The 17,777-nt window shown below is 54.2% G+C and overlaps 1 protein-coding gene across 1 annotated transcript in view; it reads right to left on the bottom strand.

The window, feature by feature from the left end:
- The window catches only part of Col17a1 (collagen type XVII alpha 1 chain), a 47,320-nt gene that overhangs the window by 6,779 nt on the left and 22,764 nt on the right, over nt 1-17,777 (bottom strand). The window contains exons 15-41 of the mRNA XM_031390616.1: nt 17,480-17,560; nt 16,974-17,018; nt 15,888-16,124; nt 15,173-15,388; nt 14,827-14,856; nt 14,435-14,461; nt 13,552-13,578; nt 13,383-13,445; nt 12,759-12,863; nt 11,979-12,041; nt 11,420-11,455; nt 10,817-10,870; nt 10,547-10,582; nt 10,071-10,106; nt 9,384-9,446; nt 8,302-8,337; nt 8,005-8,076; nt 7,127-7,153; nt 6,242-6,277; nt 4,507-4,542; nt 4,166-4,246; nt 2,873-2,908; nt 2,225-2,302; nt 1,360-1,413; nt 1,200-1,241; nt 986-1,039; nt 355-414 (exon numbers count right to left, since the gene is read on the bottom strand). Coding sequence (XP_031246476.1) covers nt 355-414; nt 986-1,039; nt 1,200-1,241; nt 1,360-1,413; nt 2,225-2,302; nt 2,873-2,908; nt 4,166-4,246; nt 4,507-4,542; nt 6,242-6,277; nt 7,127-7,153; nt 8,005-8,076; nt 8,302-8,337; nt 9,384-9,446; nt 10,071-10,106; nt 10,547-10,582; nt 10,817-10,870; nt 11,420-11,455; nt 11,979-12,041; nt 12,759-12,863; nt 13,383-13,445; nt 13,552-13,578; nt 14,435-14,461; nt 14,827-14,856; nt 15,173-15,388; nt 15,888-16,124; nt 16,974-17,018; nt 17,480-17,560 — 1,731 coding nt within the window. The remainder of the gene's footprint in view (nt 1-354; nt 415-985; nt 1,040-1,199; nt 1,242-1,359; nt 1,414-2,224; nt 2,303-2,872; nt 2,909-4,165; nt 4,247-4,506; nt 4,543-6,241; nt 6,278-7,126; nt 7,154-8,004; nt 8,077-8,301; nt 8,338-9,383; nt 9,447-10,070; nt 10,107-10,546; nt 10,583-10,816; nt 10,871-11,419; nt 11,456-11,978; nt 12,042-12,758; nt 12,864-13,382; nt 13,446-13,551; nt 13,579-14,434; nt 14,462-14,826; nt 14,857-15,172; nt 15,389-15,887; nt 16,125-16,973; nt 17,019-17,479; nt 17,561-17,777) is intronic.

Here is a 17,777-nt window from a genome sequence, read left to right on the forward strand (position 1 = left end):
GTTGTGTTTAATATACCCCGATGTCCTGAGGCCTGAAGGGCCTTGCACAAGGACACCTATCAGTAGCTACTGTAATTTCCACTGGCCACTGAGAGAGGGGAGGGGGGCTCCGGAACCTGGGACATCTCATTTCACACAGGCAATCAGGTGGACACTATTGGCAGAGTCCCGGACCACCCTGCCTCTCTCCTGCTCCCACCCTGTGCTACAGGCTGCTGAGCTGCTCGTGGGCTCTGGTAGGAGGCTCAAGAAGTGCTCCTGCCTGACCAGTCTCCTCCACATTCTTTGACCACCAGGCAGGTGGGCAGAGGACACAACATGCTTGTTTCTGGGACCCCAAGACACTGCTCTTACCTTGGTCTCCCTTGGGACCTGGGGGGCCAGGAGGACCTGGAGGGCCAGTGAAGAAGGTTTCTGCAAGGAAGGAAACCATGGGGGTGTGGGTGACATGCTGTTTCTGAGGAAGCAGCAGCTAGCACAGAACCGGGTACACTGCAGATGCTCAGTTCGACATCCGCCATGCATATGATGTGTGGGGATGTCTGCGTGGTCAGAGGGTTGGGCATGTAAATGAATGGGAAGGTGACTATGCAGATGATGGATGGGTGGGTGTGTGAATGGGTGGACCGATCTTCCACAGGGGATGAGCTCTGGCCCCGAGATGCTTGCTCCTCCTTAATCCGTCCCTTTCTTTGTTAACATTGTTGCCCTGTTAACATTGATACCTGCCTGCCTGCACCCTTCCTGCTTCATCAAATCCCCAAGTGCAAGTGACCAAGGCCTCTGGGGTTATTCCCCAAGGGCAGTGCTGGCTCTCTCTCTTCTGGCCAGGTTGTCAGTGTCACTGGATTGACTGGCATATTTTCCCCACAGGCAGCAAGTTAACGGGAATTCTGTATTCACTCTTCCCTCAGATCCATGTGGGAACCACCGTCAGGCTAGGTCTGAGGCAGGAATAGGTATGACTGGATGCCCCCAGTGTTACCTGAGTCTGTCAGGAAGGATCCTGGTGGGCCGGGTGGGCCTGGCACGCCTTCCCCTAGGGAAAAGAGGCCCGGGATTCAGTCGTGGCAGCAGGTGAGTTAAGAGCCCCACCAGGGTATAAGTCAGGAACGCCCTTCCTGAGAGCCAGCCCAGAAGGACCTGGGCTCTGGGTCTCCTTGTCTTTATCCCCTCCTAGCAAGGGATTTAGCCCTCACCTGGTGGGCCTCTGGGTCCAGGCGGGCCTGGGATGGAAGGTCCTGCAGAAGGAAGAGAAAGTGCTGGCATGAAGGGGGTGGTAGACTCCTGAGGTCTGAGCTGAGTGTCCTCATGGCCTCCTCAGGACTCTCCACCTTCCAGAGATCAACGAGTTCTTACCTGGTGGCCCTCGTGGGCCAGGTGGGCCAGGGGGACCTCGTAAGTCAACACCTTCTGTAGAGAGAAGCAAATAGAAACAGAGAAGGCTGTGGCTGGACTCTTCACCGTGTTCCTCGTCCCTGGACTGTAGCCCACGCCCCAGTTTCACGACACCCGCTAGGTCCCCATCTGCTGAGATGCCCCCATGCTGAAGCACAGCAGGGCTGACAACTGACAGTATGGGCGTGTGGTGTGATGGTTAAGAATGTGGACTTCTGTGCCAGCCAGCCAGAGTTCAATCCCCACTTCTGCATAGCTAGCTGGCAACTTCAGGCAACTTTTCACCCTCTCTCAATCTCTGCTTCTTCCATCATATACCAGGGTCACTGAGACCCACACCCTAGGGATGCTGAGATGGCTCAGACCCAGCAAGGTGCCACCAAATGCTGAACCCCTAATGCACTGGCTTCACACCGCTGGCGTTCGCTGCCATCTTCACTGCTTGACCGCCCAAGCATTCCAGCGGGAGGCCCAGCTGTGGTCCCCCTTGGGCTCTTTCTGTGACCGAGAGTCCAAGGACACCCATCCTTGCTTTCTGAGTTAGTTTTGTATGACTGCTGCCAATCACACTCTCTTCCAACATCTGATCTGACCCAGGCCCTACTGGAAGGCCACAGCCTGTCTGCTGTCATATTCTTGTGACCATGCCTCTCACACCAGACATTCTCTGCTGTTCTTACCAGCTCCCACTGCAGAGCAGAGAACATGGCTTTTCTGACGAGATACTTTGCAATGACTCACTGGTGCAGCTGCCCAAGGCCCTGACAAGTGTCATCTCTTCATTCCCTCCCCAGCGACACCTGCCCTGGATGATGCCTGCACTCACGGGCAGAGAGGACCTCGGAGATGGAGCTGCCACTGCTTAGGAATGAGTCACCAGCAAGTCCTGGCTCCCCTCGTGGGCCTGTGGGGAGGACACAGAGTTAGCATGCACACTGCTTCAGCAGAGATCTGTGGGGCGGGGCCAGATTGAAGGCGGGGCCTAGTTCAGGAAGGGCGTGGCAAGGAAGGGCAGCACCTAGAGGAGAGAGGCTGCACTCCAGCCTAAGGAGGAAAGACAGATAAGGGGGAAGAAAGCAGGGCCAGGGCAACAATGGCTGCTACTTCTGCCTTCCACCGTTACCCTGCTACTTGGACAAAACACTGGACAGTAACGTTATTATCACAGAGTCTGGTCACTTGAAGCCCAAGCCCTGTGAAAATGGTCTGCTTAACCTTGACCAGAGCACTCCAGAGCCTCAGCCTTCCTGCCCTGACCCTCTCAGAAATGAGAGATGAGAGAAGGCGGAGGCTTAGCAAGGCCTGTGGTGAAGAGAAGCCCGTTGTGGAGAGTCCAGGAGCGCCTGCTATTCCCCCCCCCCCCATCTATAATTCAGGGACTTAAACACCATCTGGAACCCCAACCCCACTCCACTCCCAACCCACCCCAGCCTCACCCAGCCCACAGCCTGTGATTTTACAGAGTGAGACATACCTTGTTGTCCTGGGAGACCAGCAGGGCCAGCCGGACCTGCAAACAGTTATAGAAAGGCTAAGTCCCAGCCCCTCCAGAGCTGAGGACAGGGCAGGTACCTGGGGACACGGGAACTCTCCCAGCGCAGATGAGCCCTGTAAAGCTGACAGGAAGGCGACCCTGAGGTGGCCACATCTTTACCGGCAGGGGACATCTAGGTCGCTTAAATAGCCACTACTCACTGGAGCATGCCTGCATAGGAGCCGGGCACACTTGCGCTGGGTTTAAATCATGTTCTTAATTTGAATGCAAATATTTTAAATCATTAAAACATAAAACAAGATAACAGGCATTTTGGAAAAATGAGGGGCAGGGGCATGCCAATTCTTTAACACGTAAGCCTTTTGCTTTGTTTACTTCAGCAGTGGCGTTTTTGGGTTTGTTTACATTTTGTGAGAAGGCAACTGCACCCACAGAGCTTACACATACCCCTGCCGTGAGGCTCTTTACCTCCCCAGAGCTCTGCTACACCATTCTGCAGCCATGGCAGCACTCCACCTCACGGAGCAGTGGCATTTGGGATGCCCCAGACAAACCTGTTGTATTATTTTTCTAAGAAACAGAGAGTTCAGGGACCTTCATTTTAACTGCTCCAGTTCTGGAGACAGAAAGATCTGGATGGAAACCCTCCCTTGCCCTTTGTCAGCTGTGTGACCTCAGACGAGTAATTTACCCACTCTGGGTCTCCGCTTCTCATCAGCAGGTGCATTCGGCTCCCCCCTTACGAGCAGGGGCTTTCTCTCTCTCCATAGGCCCTGCCCTCAGTGTCAGGATTTGAACAAATGTACCTAGAATCCACCTGTACTGGCTGGTTTTGTGTGTCAACTTGACACAAGCTGGAGTTATCACAGAGAAAGGAGCCTCCTTTGAGGAAATGTCTCTATGAGATCCAGCTGTGGGGCATTTTCTCAATTAGTGATCAAGGGGGTAGAGCCCCTTGTGGGTGGTGCCATCCCTGGGCTGGAAGTCTTGGGTTCTATAAGGGAGCAGGTTGAGCAAGCCAGGGGAAGCAAGCCAGTAAGGAACATCCCTCCATGGCCTCTGCATCAGCTCCTGCTTCCTGACCTGCTTGAGTTCCAGTCCTGACTTCCTTTGGTGCTGAACAACAGTGTGGAAGTGTAAGCTGAATAAACCCTTTCCTCCCCAACTTGCTTCTTGGTCATGATGTTTGTGCAGGAATAGAAACCCTGACGAAGACACTGTTGTATCCACAGCCTGCTGCTGCTGATTGGGGCAGAGCAAGAGAAGACTGACCTGGCGTCCCTGGAGGTCCTGGGGGTCCCATGGCACCGGGAGGTCCAGGAGGTCCAGGCACAGTGATTGTTGATGATCCCTCTGGAAACAGAAGAAACATGGGACACACGTCACCTTCAGTGGTGCCAGGAGCCCAGTAGGCTGCAGGCCAGCAAGACAGGAGCCTCTGCTTCTCATCCCTCTGCCATCTTTCCTCCTCTGTGCTGGTCAAAGAGCCAAACATGGTGGTCTGTGCTCACCTGCATCCCTCCCTAAGCACCCGCCACCACTGACACTAAGGCAGATGGCCCACATAGGACAGGCAAATAGAACTCAGCAAAGAACCCTCCTGGGCTGCCTACCTGAAGTCATGACTCTGCCAGGAGCGCCAGGTTCACCTGGGGAGGACAAAGGGAGTAGGCAAGAGGATTACTCAGCGGCTCCATGAATCGTTTTCAGAGTCTCTGGTTGCCCTGAGGGCCACCTGTGGTCGGTCCTCTCGCCCTCAAGCTAATGGGATTTTAGTAATGAAGGGAGCCTACGCCACACTGAGCATTAATCTCTCAACTTAGATCCAGGGCCAGAGCATCTTTCAGAGAAGGGGTCTCCTGGGAGACTATGGAAGAATTTGTCCTTCCATGAACCAGAATGGGGGCTAACCTAAGACTCATCCTCAGCCCCCACCCATCCTTTCTTCCTGTAATGGTCATAGGCGGGGGAATTCTCTGAAGGTCAAAAGCTAAGTAAATCACAATCCCATTCAGGAATTCCCTGGGTGACAGGACAGGACACCACGAAAAGGGTTTTGGCGATTGGCAAATCTGGGCAATTCAGAGGTCACGGCTCTTCTGTGCCGTTGGTGTTGAGGGGCAAAAATGAATGAATGAGTGAAGGACTTCAGGGAAGAAGATTCAGAATTCACATGTCCCCAAACGTATGCGCCACTCCAGCACCTCTTGACTAATCCATGGGTGAATGGGCTTGAGGAAAGCAGAGTGGCAGAGCGCATGGATCCTGGAGCTGGAGCCAGGCTCAGTGAGAGGGCCTGCCTGGCACACTTGAGCCTTAGCCCGGAACTAAACAAAGAAGCTCCATTGGCCAGGATCCTTCCATGGACTCTAAGGTGTGTGAACAATTGTGTTAAGCCCCACAGTGGAAGGGTGGCTTTGGTTTCCTCTCAGGGAAAGCAAAAAGGTGTCCTACAACAGGGGATCCAAGCCAAGGCAGGAGAACATGAGAGAATACACTGTAACAATTGATAACCTGCCTCCGTAGTGCATCACCGTCAGGAGGGCCTGAAGTCTCCGAGGAATAATCTGGGGCACCCCTAACCCTCTGAGGCCTTACGGAAGCCACCAGAGATCTACTGGCCTGCGAAGCAGGAACTCAGCTGTCATATTTTACAGCTGCACTCATTTATCCTCAAAGATCTTATTTGGCTCAACTGCTCATTAGAAATAATAGTTTTTAAACCCCTTTTTCTCCCCCTGGGTCCCCTCTTGGGAGTGGTCAGTGTGTCAAGGCTCAGGAATATGAGGACACGGGATGGAAAGGAGTGTGTCCCCAAGCACTCTGCATTCCTAGGTTTGCTCAGGGTTGGGGACGAATCTGGTGTGACTCTGTGCCTGTGTGACATCGCACGCATTGCCCCAAGCCAGACCTCCTTTGACTCGCCCCTTAGTGGGGTTGAGACACCCTCCCTTCCTATAGACAGCTCTTTCTGCATCTCTGCTGTCCTCAGTCACACCAGGGACAGGGTGGAGGATCAGGCCAAGGGTGGCTCTGGTCTCAGAAAGCGTCACTCAGGTCAGTGGGGAATAGAACTTTGGCGACAGGAGTATTTTAGAGGCAAATGGACTCGGAAAACTTGGGTAAGCAAACCTCCTTTCCTTATCTTTCTGCCACAAGGACCTGGGAACGTGAAAACGAGGACTCAGATCTCAGCACTCCCCTCTCAGCCTTCCTTTGGAGCCACTAGATGCCACTGTTGGTCCAGGCTCTGGTCAGAGCAGACCTCCCTCCTGCCAACCCCTCCCTGCTGTAACAATGGCTGGTGAAAAGGAAAAAAAAAATACCTTTTTGGGAGAAATCACATACCTTTAGTCCCCGGTCGGCCAGGGCTACCAGGAAGTCCTGATGTGATTAAACACAAGTCAGTCAGGATGATTAAGGCCCTCGAAGCTCTGGATGTCTGCCCTCCCTCTTTCCCCCCTCAAAGTAACCAGCCAGCACTCTGCCACTCAGCGTGGCCACACTGGCTGCCTGACAGAAGCAGCAGGATCCATTCAGGTCTTGCCTGAAATCACCTGGAGCGGGAGTAGAGCTCTCACCCAGAGGCCTGTCTGTCTCTGAGGCGTGGGGGCCCAGCAGGGTTGGGTTGAGGCAGACAGGGCTCTGGAGGATTCCTGTCACACTGGGTTACAAAGCTGTCACTGTCCCTCTCCCTGTTGACTGCTGTGGGGCTTGCTGTGTCCAGAGTTAGCAGCAGTTGTTGGCCTAGCCTGGGCTTGGTTTCACCATCTTAGCCTGACTAGAGAATGTGAGGGACTGGGCATGGTGAATATTTCTTAAACCTGAATAGGCTTTACTGATGGGCTTTAATGAAGCCACCATCCCAGAGGGAACCCTGGGAGCCAGGGGATCAACACACTCCCTGCACGCCACAGGGGAACCCAGAATCCGAATCTGCTGGCTAAAAGAATTCCTAGCCAGCAGTGTCCTCCCTGAGTGACCCTGCATCAGAGACAGAGCATGGTACAACCAGGATCTGACACCACTGATAGCAGATTGTCACCTACATTTTTCTGTGTGTGTGTGTGTGTGTGGGGTCCCTTTATGGTACTTCTCAGCACTCAATGGGATGGAACCTGAGTCTGTTTTGCTGGAGATGGGAGAGGGAAGGATGACCTCCCGTAATTAGAGAGGCACCCAGACTGGCAGGAGGTGGCGGCTGGGGGGTGGGGTGGGGAACAGATGACTCACCCTGAGGTCCTTGAGGTCCTGTGAGACCTACAGAAAGAAGACACAGGGTCAAGAGCTGAAGGGTTAAGGACTGCTCCAAGGAGCCACAACACAATACAACCTTCCCCGCAGAGTGTGGCAGGGAAGGGCTCAGAGGCTCCGGGAGGATACACCTCACAGTGGTCTGACCCAGAGTCCTCCCCTCTCTGGGCAGAGAGTTCTGTGAGCTTTGGCGCGAAATGAACCGATGCTCCATTGGGCGATTTGTCTTGAGCACATTTGAGTTCAGAGATGCTTCAGGAATATAAGGAGAACCAGGAATCCAGAAAGCATCTCCCCTCCTCCCCATGCATGCACACACACACACACACACACACACACACACACACGCACACGCACACGCACACGCACACGCACACGCACACGCGCGCGTGCACGCACACGATGCCATCACCCCCTCCATTACACTGTACCTAGCACCAGCCGAGGAGTCAGGGTTCCTGGGTGAATGGTCACCATGTCTGGTTTTGACTTGTTTTTCCCACAGCCCTGAGAATCCTGCTCTTGTGTGACCCTTGGTGGAGATGCTAACAAGTCCTCCCTTTTCTGATCAGTAGGTGAAGGCCCGGGTACAGCCCCAGGAGAGGAGACGGGCAAGATACTGAGCTTGAGTTCGAGTGTACCATTTTAAGAACACTCATGCCCCTTTCCAGAATTCCTTGCTTCCTTTAATCTGGTAATTCTTCTTTTCAAAAATGTCAACTTGTGGTTAGAGTTCTTCTGGATCCACACAAGGCAGGATCCGAGCATCTACCACCTCCCCAATGTGCATACACACAGGAACATCCGAGTTACACACACACACAGAGGACAGTGGTGTCCCTTTCCTGTCTCATTACCTGGCTTTCCTGGGTCTCCAGCAGGTCCTGGGGGGCCCCGGGTTCCAGGCATCCCTGTCAGGCCTTGCTCACCTGCAAAGAGCATGAAATGTAGGAATGGCTCTCCCTTCAGAAAGTGCCTCTGAGCCTGTGGGTTTCCTCAGCGGATAGGCAGGAGGAAGCATGGTGACCAAGATGGCTGCAGGCCCCTTTGTCATTAGGATGGAGGGCCCAGGCATGCATGTGGGGCAAAGGAAGGACACAGAGGGGCGGACAAGGGCTGCCGGTGGCCATGAAGACCACAGCATGGTGACTAACCTCTGGAACCTTGCTGTCCATCAGGGCCAGGAGGACCTGGTGAAGAAGAAGAGTAAAGCCTGTTCAGTTCTCTCTCCCATCCCCATCCCAGTGAGCTTGGAGCATGCGGTCTCTCCTAGGTAGAAGGCTCATGCGGCTCTCCCTATGGCTGCCAACCACAGGAGCCTGGTCTTTGGGATACACCCTGACACAGTCTCCTCGCACCTTCTCCTAAGGTGCATTCCCTGCTGGGGACTGCCCAGGACACCCTGTCCCCAGTGCACTACAAGAATGATGTCTGCCTCACTCACCTAAGGACCCAGAAGTGAAGGTCCTTCAGGTCCCTGTCACCTCCCCCCTAAGCACCTCCTTCCAAGGTGGGGCCCCTAGGGCATGCCTCATTGGCCACACCACTGGCACCTCTGCATGGACAGTTTTCCAAACCTGGCCATGATTAAACACTTTCTGAGTTTTAAGGAACATCTGAAATGCCCTTTCTTCTTTCTGTCCTCAGGGCTGTAAACCATCTCTTCTTAGGTTGGTTGTATCCTGGCTCTCTGTGCCTCCCGTGGCCCCTGTCACCACTCACAAGCTTTGTCATAACTTGCATGGATGAAGCAATCCCACAACCTAGTAGCTTACTGTCCTGCATACAGTTGGCACTTACTAATGCTTAGTCAGTGAATGGTAGTGAAAGTGTCATATCCCCATTGTGTGTATGTGTGTGTGTGTGTGTGTGTGTGTGTGTGTTGGGGGGAGTGAACTTCTGTGGGACTCAAGGCTGAGGCCAGGCTCCCTGGAGCTTCTCTGTCCAGATATAGGCACCTCAGTGATGGCTGGTCAAAGGGAGGTGGCCTGACTCTGGCTATAGGCACCTCAGTGATGGCTAGCCAAAGGGTGGTGGCCTGACTCTGGCTTTGAAGCTATCCCTGAGATGGACCACTGGGGATCTCACAGAACCTCAAAACCTTGTGTAAGTCCTGGTGGGCAGGAAGTTGTCAGGGAAGTGGACAATGCCTATTCCAGAACAATGAGACATTCCCAGAAACCTGCAGCTAGAGAGCCCCCGGAGGGATGCTCAGCTCAGACTGTGGGACACTTACCCGGTGCGCCTCTGGTTCCGGGTTCACCCACGCCCCCGGGCAAACCTCGAATGCCAGGCTCCCCTGCAAAGAACAAAGGACCTGTTGGTGGAGGCTGACAAGCTGTGCATGCCTCTATACTGGTAGTACACACGGGCCTGCCTCCTCCTGTTTCCTCATCCCCCACAGGAGCTGACAGGGGCAACCTCTGCTTTGCCATCAAGGTCAGAACCACAGACAGCAGGCTCAGACGGCCCCAGAAGCCACAGCTGATCTGAGGGGAACGTGTGTGAGTGTGGTTTCTTTGGGAGCAGCAAGCTACCCTTTGTGGTCAAAGCCCTGTTACTTTCGGGCTCCTCTAAGCCATGCAGTTGGCAGGATGCATGCAGCTGACAGGCCAAGTGGTGTGCACTTTATGCTGCTTTGAGAACTGATTCATAGTTTTTCCAGCCAGATTCCCCCGAGGATCAAAGATTGCTACAGTCTTTACACCAAAGAGACGTGGTCTATAGCTACGTGTGCACTTAGACATGTGCTTAACCTCCACCCCTGATGTATTTCATCTTTGTTGGAGATTTTCTTAAATTGGAAGTACTTTGAGGGTTCTGAGACAGAAATTCTGCCACACCCTTCTGTATTTGTCCCACTTCTGGTGATTCCTAGATCTTAAAAAGTCACGAATGGGTTAAATTCCTGGGTAGGACTGACCTGTGAGGCCTCTGGGTCCTTTCTCACCCTGGTCACCTAAAAGAAGCATGGGGTACGGGGGTGGGGAAAAAACCATCAATTATGAGCAAGAAAAGCAATCTCCCTTCATGACATGGAGCCCTGCAGCAGGATGCTGGAGAGTCAGTTCACCCATGATCCCCCCACACTCTCCCACAACCTCTGCTGTGGTGAGGCACAAGGAGGACCAGACCAGAGGGCAGGCACCTCAGCCTGGGCCTCCTCACCACGGTGGCGACCACTCAACCATGCATGTGGGAGCTGGGTACTCTGTTTCCCTTCCCTGTGCCTCAGTTTCCCTCTCTGAGAAGCCGGGGGAGAGTGAACTCCCAGCTCCCTCTCAGGACCCAGGAGCCAGAGCTAATATGTGCCCTTGGACCCCGTACACAGGTCGTGTCTGGGCGCCTAGCAGCAGAACAGACCACGGTGAAGGCTGAGCAGCAGCGGGAACTGTATACCTTTGGGTCCTGGTGGTCCCATGAGTCCTTTGTCACCTGAAAGGGAGACGGGTACCTTAGTGTTGAAAACCCTGCGGGGGATGGCCAAGAAGGGCCAGTGTCTGTCTCTGAAGACAGCGTCCCACCCCATACTTCACCTCCCTGCCTTGCGCTTGGGTGGCTGTGGTCATGTCTGTCAGACCCTCCCGGAACCCTGAGTCCCTGGTCCTTCTTCTTGAATGAGAGGTCCCCACAGAATGCTTTCTATTTCCTGCTCCTCCCCTAGCTTACCTTTGACACCAGGAAGTCCCACTTCACCTCGGAGCCCTTGGGGACCCACAGAGCCTGCCCAACAGAGGAAGGCATATAGTTAGGTGGGAGTCGCAGCCTCGGAACCGGGCAGCACATATACACGTAGGTGCACATACACCTTGCAGCAGAAGTCAGAGACTGCCTCCCCCGCACCCCACCCCACCCCGGACTCCCTCATCTCCCCAGGCTCCTGCTGGCCCACACTGGTCCCCGGCAGTCACCAGGCTCAGGCATTAGAATGCCCCAAAGGATGCTGACGGAAACACTGGCTGAAGCTCAAGCTCTCAGGGTAACAGGATGGGTTATTTGTCGCATATGGGACAAGACAGAGGCAGGGCAGGAAGCTTCCTGTTGGTGAAGCTGTTGGGAGGTCTCAGACCTGACACCAGTCCCGCAGTGATTTGGACAAGACCTACTAAGACGCGTAAGCTCAGCCACAGGCCACACTGTGGACTTCCGTTTTGTATGCCCGGGAAGCTTTCATCAATCACTTCTTTTGCTTTCAAAATGTTTGGTTTTCCCTTTAACATCCCTTTCTTCACCACAGAGGCAGTATGTATTTACAAGCAGCAGCACACTGACCTGGGGGACCCTGGGGACCAGGAGAGCCGCTGGGACCTGGGAAACAGGAGAGAGAAAATCATCAGAAGTCCCAAGTGCTGGTAGCAGATCTGACCCCAGTGTGAAGGGCAGGTGACGCTCAGGAGCTCATTCTAAGGGCCATACTGGTCCTCGCTCTGACAGTACACCAGAGGGTCCAGGCGCAACCCTCGTGGGGAGACCACAGCTTGGCAGGGTCCACAGACCTTGGCTTCTCCCTAAGACACTGTGTCTAGATCAGAGGCGGAGAGAAAAGCCAGCTGCTGAGCACCAAGCACACTGCGTGTGTATTTGGGTCCGACTTAAGGCAGAAATCACCTGGTTTCTTGTTAGACACCATACACTGTGTCGCTGAGTAGCAATAGCCATCTGTCTCACAAATTGTAGCTACATCTTGACAACCAGAACTCCTTTGTGGAGGAATACTTGTGGCCATCTTGTACAGATCTGGGCCTACCAACCCGCGCTCCTGGGGAGTCCGGGACCTGCTTCACTGAATGTGGCCCCTCCCTGAAAACTTGGGTCGGTCTTCATGACATACCTCTGAGACCCGCAGAACCTGGGGCACCAGGAAGGCCCCGAGGACCTTGTTCTCCAGCAATCCCTGAGGAGAAATGGGAGAAACTTGCTGAGAAACTCCTGCCCTGGCAGTCACGCTTGGAAGGCAGGCCTCCCGCTCTGCCAATCGTCTAGTGCCTCTTATGGTGAGGCCACTCATGAGCAACACCCTCCATGAACTCGAGCACCCAGACAGAGCTCAACCGATACCTGAAAGGATCCCCAGTCCTCAGTGGATAGACCCGAGCAGCCTTTGTGGGGCGGGGGAGGCACAGAAAGATTCCTGGTGTCCTTCTCAGTTTCTCATAACATCAGTCTTGTGCTAAAGGGGCTGAGTTCTAAACCTCCCAGCTCCCCGAAGCTCTAGGTTCCCGACTCCGGCATTCTGCTTTTTGCTCCACTGAGTCCCAGCCCCAGAGGCTGGAAGGCCCCGGTTTCACCCCACACCTGGCTGTGCTTCCCGCTCGGTGGCTCTTTGTTCTCCACCTTGACCTGACTCTGTTCCTCACCTGCTCTGGGAACGTCACTTCCCCGAGACCTCTCTCTCTCTCTCTCTCTGGATCAGCCCCCAGATCACGGCCTGTGTCTTAGCCCTGGGTCAGACCCTGGCAGCCCGGCCATACTTCCTCACCGGTAACTGGCCCTACAGGGTATAGCACAGATCTTCCCTGCTGCCCACCTCTGCAAGAGCTCCACCAGGGCTGCCAGAAAAGGGAAGAGGACAGGTGCGGCTAATCCTCTTGGTGTGGGCATAGCATCTTACCTCTGTCTCCTTTCTCTCCAGACCCAGGAGGCCCGGGTTCACCACGGGGTCCCATGGGGCCTGCGAGTCCTCTCTGGCCTATGGGTCCTTCCATGCCAGGATCTCCTAAAGGTGGGGGTGGTCAACCTCACAGTTAGGGTCCCGTGCCAGCCCACAGGCAGCCTCTCCTCAGCAGAACGATGGCCCAGAGCCTCTTCTAGGTCTCTTGTCTCTCTTCCTCCGCAGCCTGGCTCACTCAGCCCAGGACCAGAGTGACCCTATGGCCGGTGGGTACCTGACATCCTGCCTCTGCCCCAAATCTGTAAGTCCCTTCCCAGTCCGCTGTCTTCGCGCTGGTTTTGCCTTGATGCCGCAGGTGGCTCGCTGCCCTTGCCCACCCCGTCTTCCTCTTTAGCTTCCAGCCCCCTTTATCCACCTTTTGGGGCTTTGGCTTCGATGGCCCCCTCTGCTCTGAATGTGCCCCTAGGTCTGTGCCCGCCTTGCCCTCCCCTTTTTCAAATTCCCTATTGAACTCTCCATCTTTCTCTGTTGTAGTTACTGCTGTCTTCTAAAACAGGATCTACTGAGTAAATGAGTAAGAAAAGAGCGAGGAGGAAATGAACGATTAGAAGAGGGGGCCCTTACCAATGCTGCCTTTTTGTCCCTTTGGTCCTTCGGGGCCAGGGTGGCCCAGGGGTCCGGGGATACCTGAGAGTATAAAGGAAGACCTTAGCCTGTGCTTCCTCCTGAAGTTGGTAGCCAGGACTGAGCATACCTAAGCCAGCAACACCCGAGATTACTGCAGGCTACACACCTGGGGTCCCAGGAAGGCCTCGGTCTCCTGTGGGGACAAAAGAAAAGGAGATGTCAGATGGAGAACCTGGCCTGGTCCCATGAAGGGCCACTAGCAGGATTCACATGGGGCTCTCGGGGGCGGATACGTCCATTTCCATTCAAATTGCTAAAACCACAAATACTTTTTTGTATCCTTAGGCCTCGTAAGTTGTCTGGGACATAATTATAATGAAAATTGGATGGTTTTCTGAAGTTCAATCGCATTCAGGAGTCCTGCACTTTACGTGACACATCAGGCTGGGGACTCCAGCGCCACCAAGCTCCCATCCTAAGCAGGGTAAGGAGGAGTGTGGGCTTGTAGGCCTTGGGAGGCAGACTTGGGTAGAGAGCGAGCCATGGTATGTGCTGAAGTTGGAGGTGTGTGGGAACCATGAAGGAGACAGACAGGAATGAAGGGCTGGCAAAGGATGAACCCACTTCCTGCCTGGGGTCTCTCGGGGACTGAGGTAGAACAGAGTCAAGGACGGAAGAGGACCTTTCTCCTGGGATGGTGCTTCCTAGGGAAGGCACCCCTAGGAAGGGTGCAGAATTCCTTGGGGTGATGAAGACAGAAGGTTCCTGGGCCCATCCACAGCCACTTAACCACTTAATCAGAGACTCGGGCAAGGGCCCGGAATCTTTGGTTAGTTCCTCCCCACACCAGAGTAGATAAGACTCCCAGTGAAATTAGCCAAGAGAAGCTTTCTTTGTATCAGCCAGGGGCGATGGGATTGGGAACCTCTGCCAGCAGGCACGGGTTATAGCTGGTTAAATCGCCTTTCTCAGCCTGAGAGATTTTCTGCTTGCTTTAACCGCTCATCTCTCCAGTGTTTAAGGTAAGTAAGTGTCCTTAGAATACTCACCTCTAGGCCCTTGACTCCCCGTGTCGCCTAAAACCAGAAAGACGATACTGTGAGATCGTGTAATAACCAAGAAGTACTTTCACACCCATGTTTCACAGCTGTTTGACAACATGTGAGCCACATATCAAGGCGAGGGGCCGGATCCCTGCAGCTCTGCTGGAGACACCCAGGCATAGACAACTAGGCTTCTCCCGCGTGGTTGGTGCCTAGGCTTCCGACCCTGCTGTGAAGGCTGACTGACTGCAGAGTCAACTCGCAGCCTTCCGACAGACAGACAGACAGACAGGTGGTATCTACACTCTCCCATTTGGAGAAAGGAAAGAGTCTGATCCCAGGGGAACATGCCTCCCTTCCAGGAATGGGAACAGGGGAAGGTGGAGCCACTCCAATACCTTTTGGACCAGGACTTCCTCTGAGATTTCCTATGAGAAAGAGCAAATCATGAGTCATACACCCACGCCCACTCACCCACCCACACAGGAGAGGTGTTGGGAAGAGGCAGAAGCTAGCCATTAGAAATATAACCCTTGTGGTTCCAATGATCTTGAACAATGATTCTCCCCTGGACTCAGTTTTCCCATCAGTGAAATGGGATCCCAGCCCGGCTCTATCTTGCCTCTTAGAGTGATGGAGGGATAGGATGGGACGGGGAAAGAGTTTGTGTAGTGTCCCCAGGACAGGCATAAGGCCACCCAGGCCCAATGTTCTAGGCTCCCTGGCCGTGTTCCTGGCTCTCACCATTCTCCTGCTCGGTCATCAGCTTGTTCCTTACAAACAGCCAGATGGCCTCCTGGTTGTAGCCGCCCAGCTCAGCCTTGCCTAATCCAAGTTCCAGGCTGGGTGCCTCAGCCTGGAGGCGGTCCTTGTTGCTTCTGTCGGTCTTGACGTCATTATATAGCACCCTGGTCTTTTCCAGCTCCTCCACGCGGGCCTTCAGCTTCCTCACCTCCTCCGCTGTGAGGGACATACATGGACCATCAGTGAGAATGGCACTTGCCCTGGGGTCCTGGGTCTGGGGTGGGGCTCCTTCACACCACTGGGTACAATTTCTGCAGTACGTATGCAGAGACAACCCTTATGGGCAACAGTGGCTAACTTCCTCCTGAACCTCCAGGAGCCCCGGCCCTATCACCCCCAGGTTCTCCTTCACCTGCGAGGTGGAGAGGATTAGCAAGGAGCGAGATTAAATGCTCAGGCAGAAAGACCGTGGGGCAGTGTTAAGGCCGCCAGCGCAGGAGCCTGGAGTGGAGCTAGGACTGTAGGTCCTGGTATACTGCAGAGTGATCTCAAGACTTGGGCCAGGTGCCTCCAGGGGCTCTTTCCTATCTGTACTGGGTTTATGCTTGTCATCTCCAGCCACGTGGCTCCAACCCTCAGGGCCACTCATGCTCTCCCATCCCTAGGATGGCGTAGAGGGGCTGGGGACTTTAGGCTTGGTGGTGTTGACGCCTACCCAGAGCAATGAGGCCAAAGAGTAGACCGAGCAGCAGCAGCCAGGTGAGCAGCAGGCCCAGCAGCCACTTCCACCAGCTGCAGCAGGAGCCGCAGGGGCACCAGGCTGGTGCAGCCCCCCATGCTCCTCCACTGCCACTGGCGCCACTGCCACCACCACTACCACCGGCGCCTCCGCCTTTGCCTCTGCCGCCACCGCCGCCGCCGCCACCGCCACCTCGGTCATAGCCGTGGTTTTCTGTGGAAGAAACAGGAAGGGTGAATTGAATTCAGGAGGCTCCTGCCCATCGTGGGGAGAGAGAGAAGGAGGAGGGGAGGAGGGGAAAGAGGAGGAAGAAGAGGAGGAGGAGGAGGAAGATGATTTTAATTTACATAGGACTTTTCACAAACATAAGGTTACGGCTGGACAGTAAGTCTGAAAACCCCAGGCTTTGGCTGTGTGACCCTGACACTTTATAAAATGAGGTTCAAAGATGACCTGCTTCATAAAACCGGTTATGGAATGAAATCATCAGAGGATTCAGCACCACAGCACAGGATTGAAAACATCTTCATTGTTAAGAGTGTCACATGCATCTGTCACAACACCTTCGTCTGATTAAGCCTACACCGACATGCTCAGGTCGCCATGCCTCACTGACACGCTCGGTCTTTGTGGTCCCCACAGCACCCTGGAGCTACACTTAGTACCATGAACTTAAAAACATTTCACAAAGTAAGGCTGGCAGTTCTCTTAGAGAGGTGGGAACTTCATGAACTCCTCTCCCAAGGCAAGGGAGGAGTGGAGAAACTGCAGGGGCCTGGAGCAAGCGTGGGATGGCACCATCTTGGGCTTGTTCTGTTATGCCTACCCTGGCGGAAGACTCGACCTCAGGGATCATACAGGCTGACAAATTGTAGATCCCGTGGAACGTCGTCTTTGTGACTCTGCGGTCACTGCCTTCAGCCTGTCCACTCCCATTTTCTATCCTTCTTCGGGCCTTTAGGGAGGCCAGATCTGAACAGCTCATGTATGACATCATCTGTCCTCTAACCACGGCCAGCCCCTCAGACCCTTTCACAGCAGGGCCCCCCCATTCTTACTCACCTGCCGAGATGGCCTTGCTCTTTGTGGACACGGTATTTAGGTCTCCTAAAAGCACATATGTAAATTTGGAGCTGAACGTGAGTAGAAGAAGATCACATAAGCACATATATGTGTACCCCACACATATGAAACCCCATGTAGTGAACCCCCACATGTGACCTCCCACCTGTACACCTATCCATGCACACACCCATCCTACACACATACGCCCCACACAGTGCACTCCCACATGCATGCACACCCACGCATGCGTGCTCATACACATGCACACACACACAAGCACACACGCACGCACACACACACACACACACACACACACACACACGAACATGTAATACATGAACACATGCACACACTCATTCCCACATTAAAAGTGCAGCTTCCCACCCAGCAAGCCTGAGGAGGCCTGGATTCTATGTTCCTAACACTCTTGGGTGCCGCCAGGAGAAGATGAAATGAGACGCAGCTTTGTTGAAGTTGGGTGGGCAGGGTCATGTTTGTCTTACCGTTCACATCTGCCTTCAGGCAGGTATCAGCAGCATACGCAGCCTGCTTCTCCTTTTTCAGGGTGTCTTCTGAAAAAGAGGCTGTGCACACAAGCAGTGATCATCTGCTCCATTCTCCCCCGCTGTGCACACAAGCAGTGATAATCTGCTCCATTCTCTCCCCACTCTCCCTGCCTGCTCACATCCCCTCGCTCCCTGGGAAGACCACAGTTAGCTTGGTAGGAAGTTAGTCCAATTTTCCTGGGTTAATCTCCCTCCCCGGGGTCTGTGGTTAGACTCCTGTTGCCCACAGATTCCC

This window comes from Mastomys coucha, unplaced genomic scaffold, assembly GCF_008632895.1.
Source record: "Mastomys coucha isolate ucsf_1 unplaced genomic scaffold, UCSF_Mcou_1 pScaffold21, whole genome shotgun sequence".
In the NCBI taxonomy this organism is placed as follows: domain Eukaryota; kingdom Metazoa; phylum Chordata; class Mammalia; order Rodentia; family Muridae; genus Mastomys; species Mastomys coucha.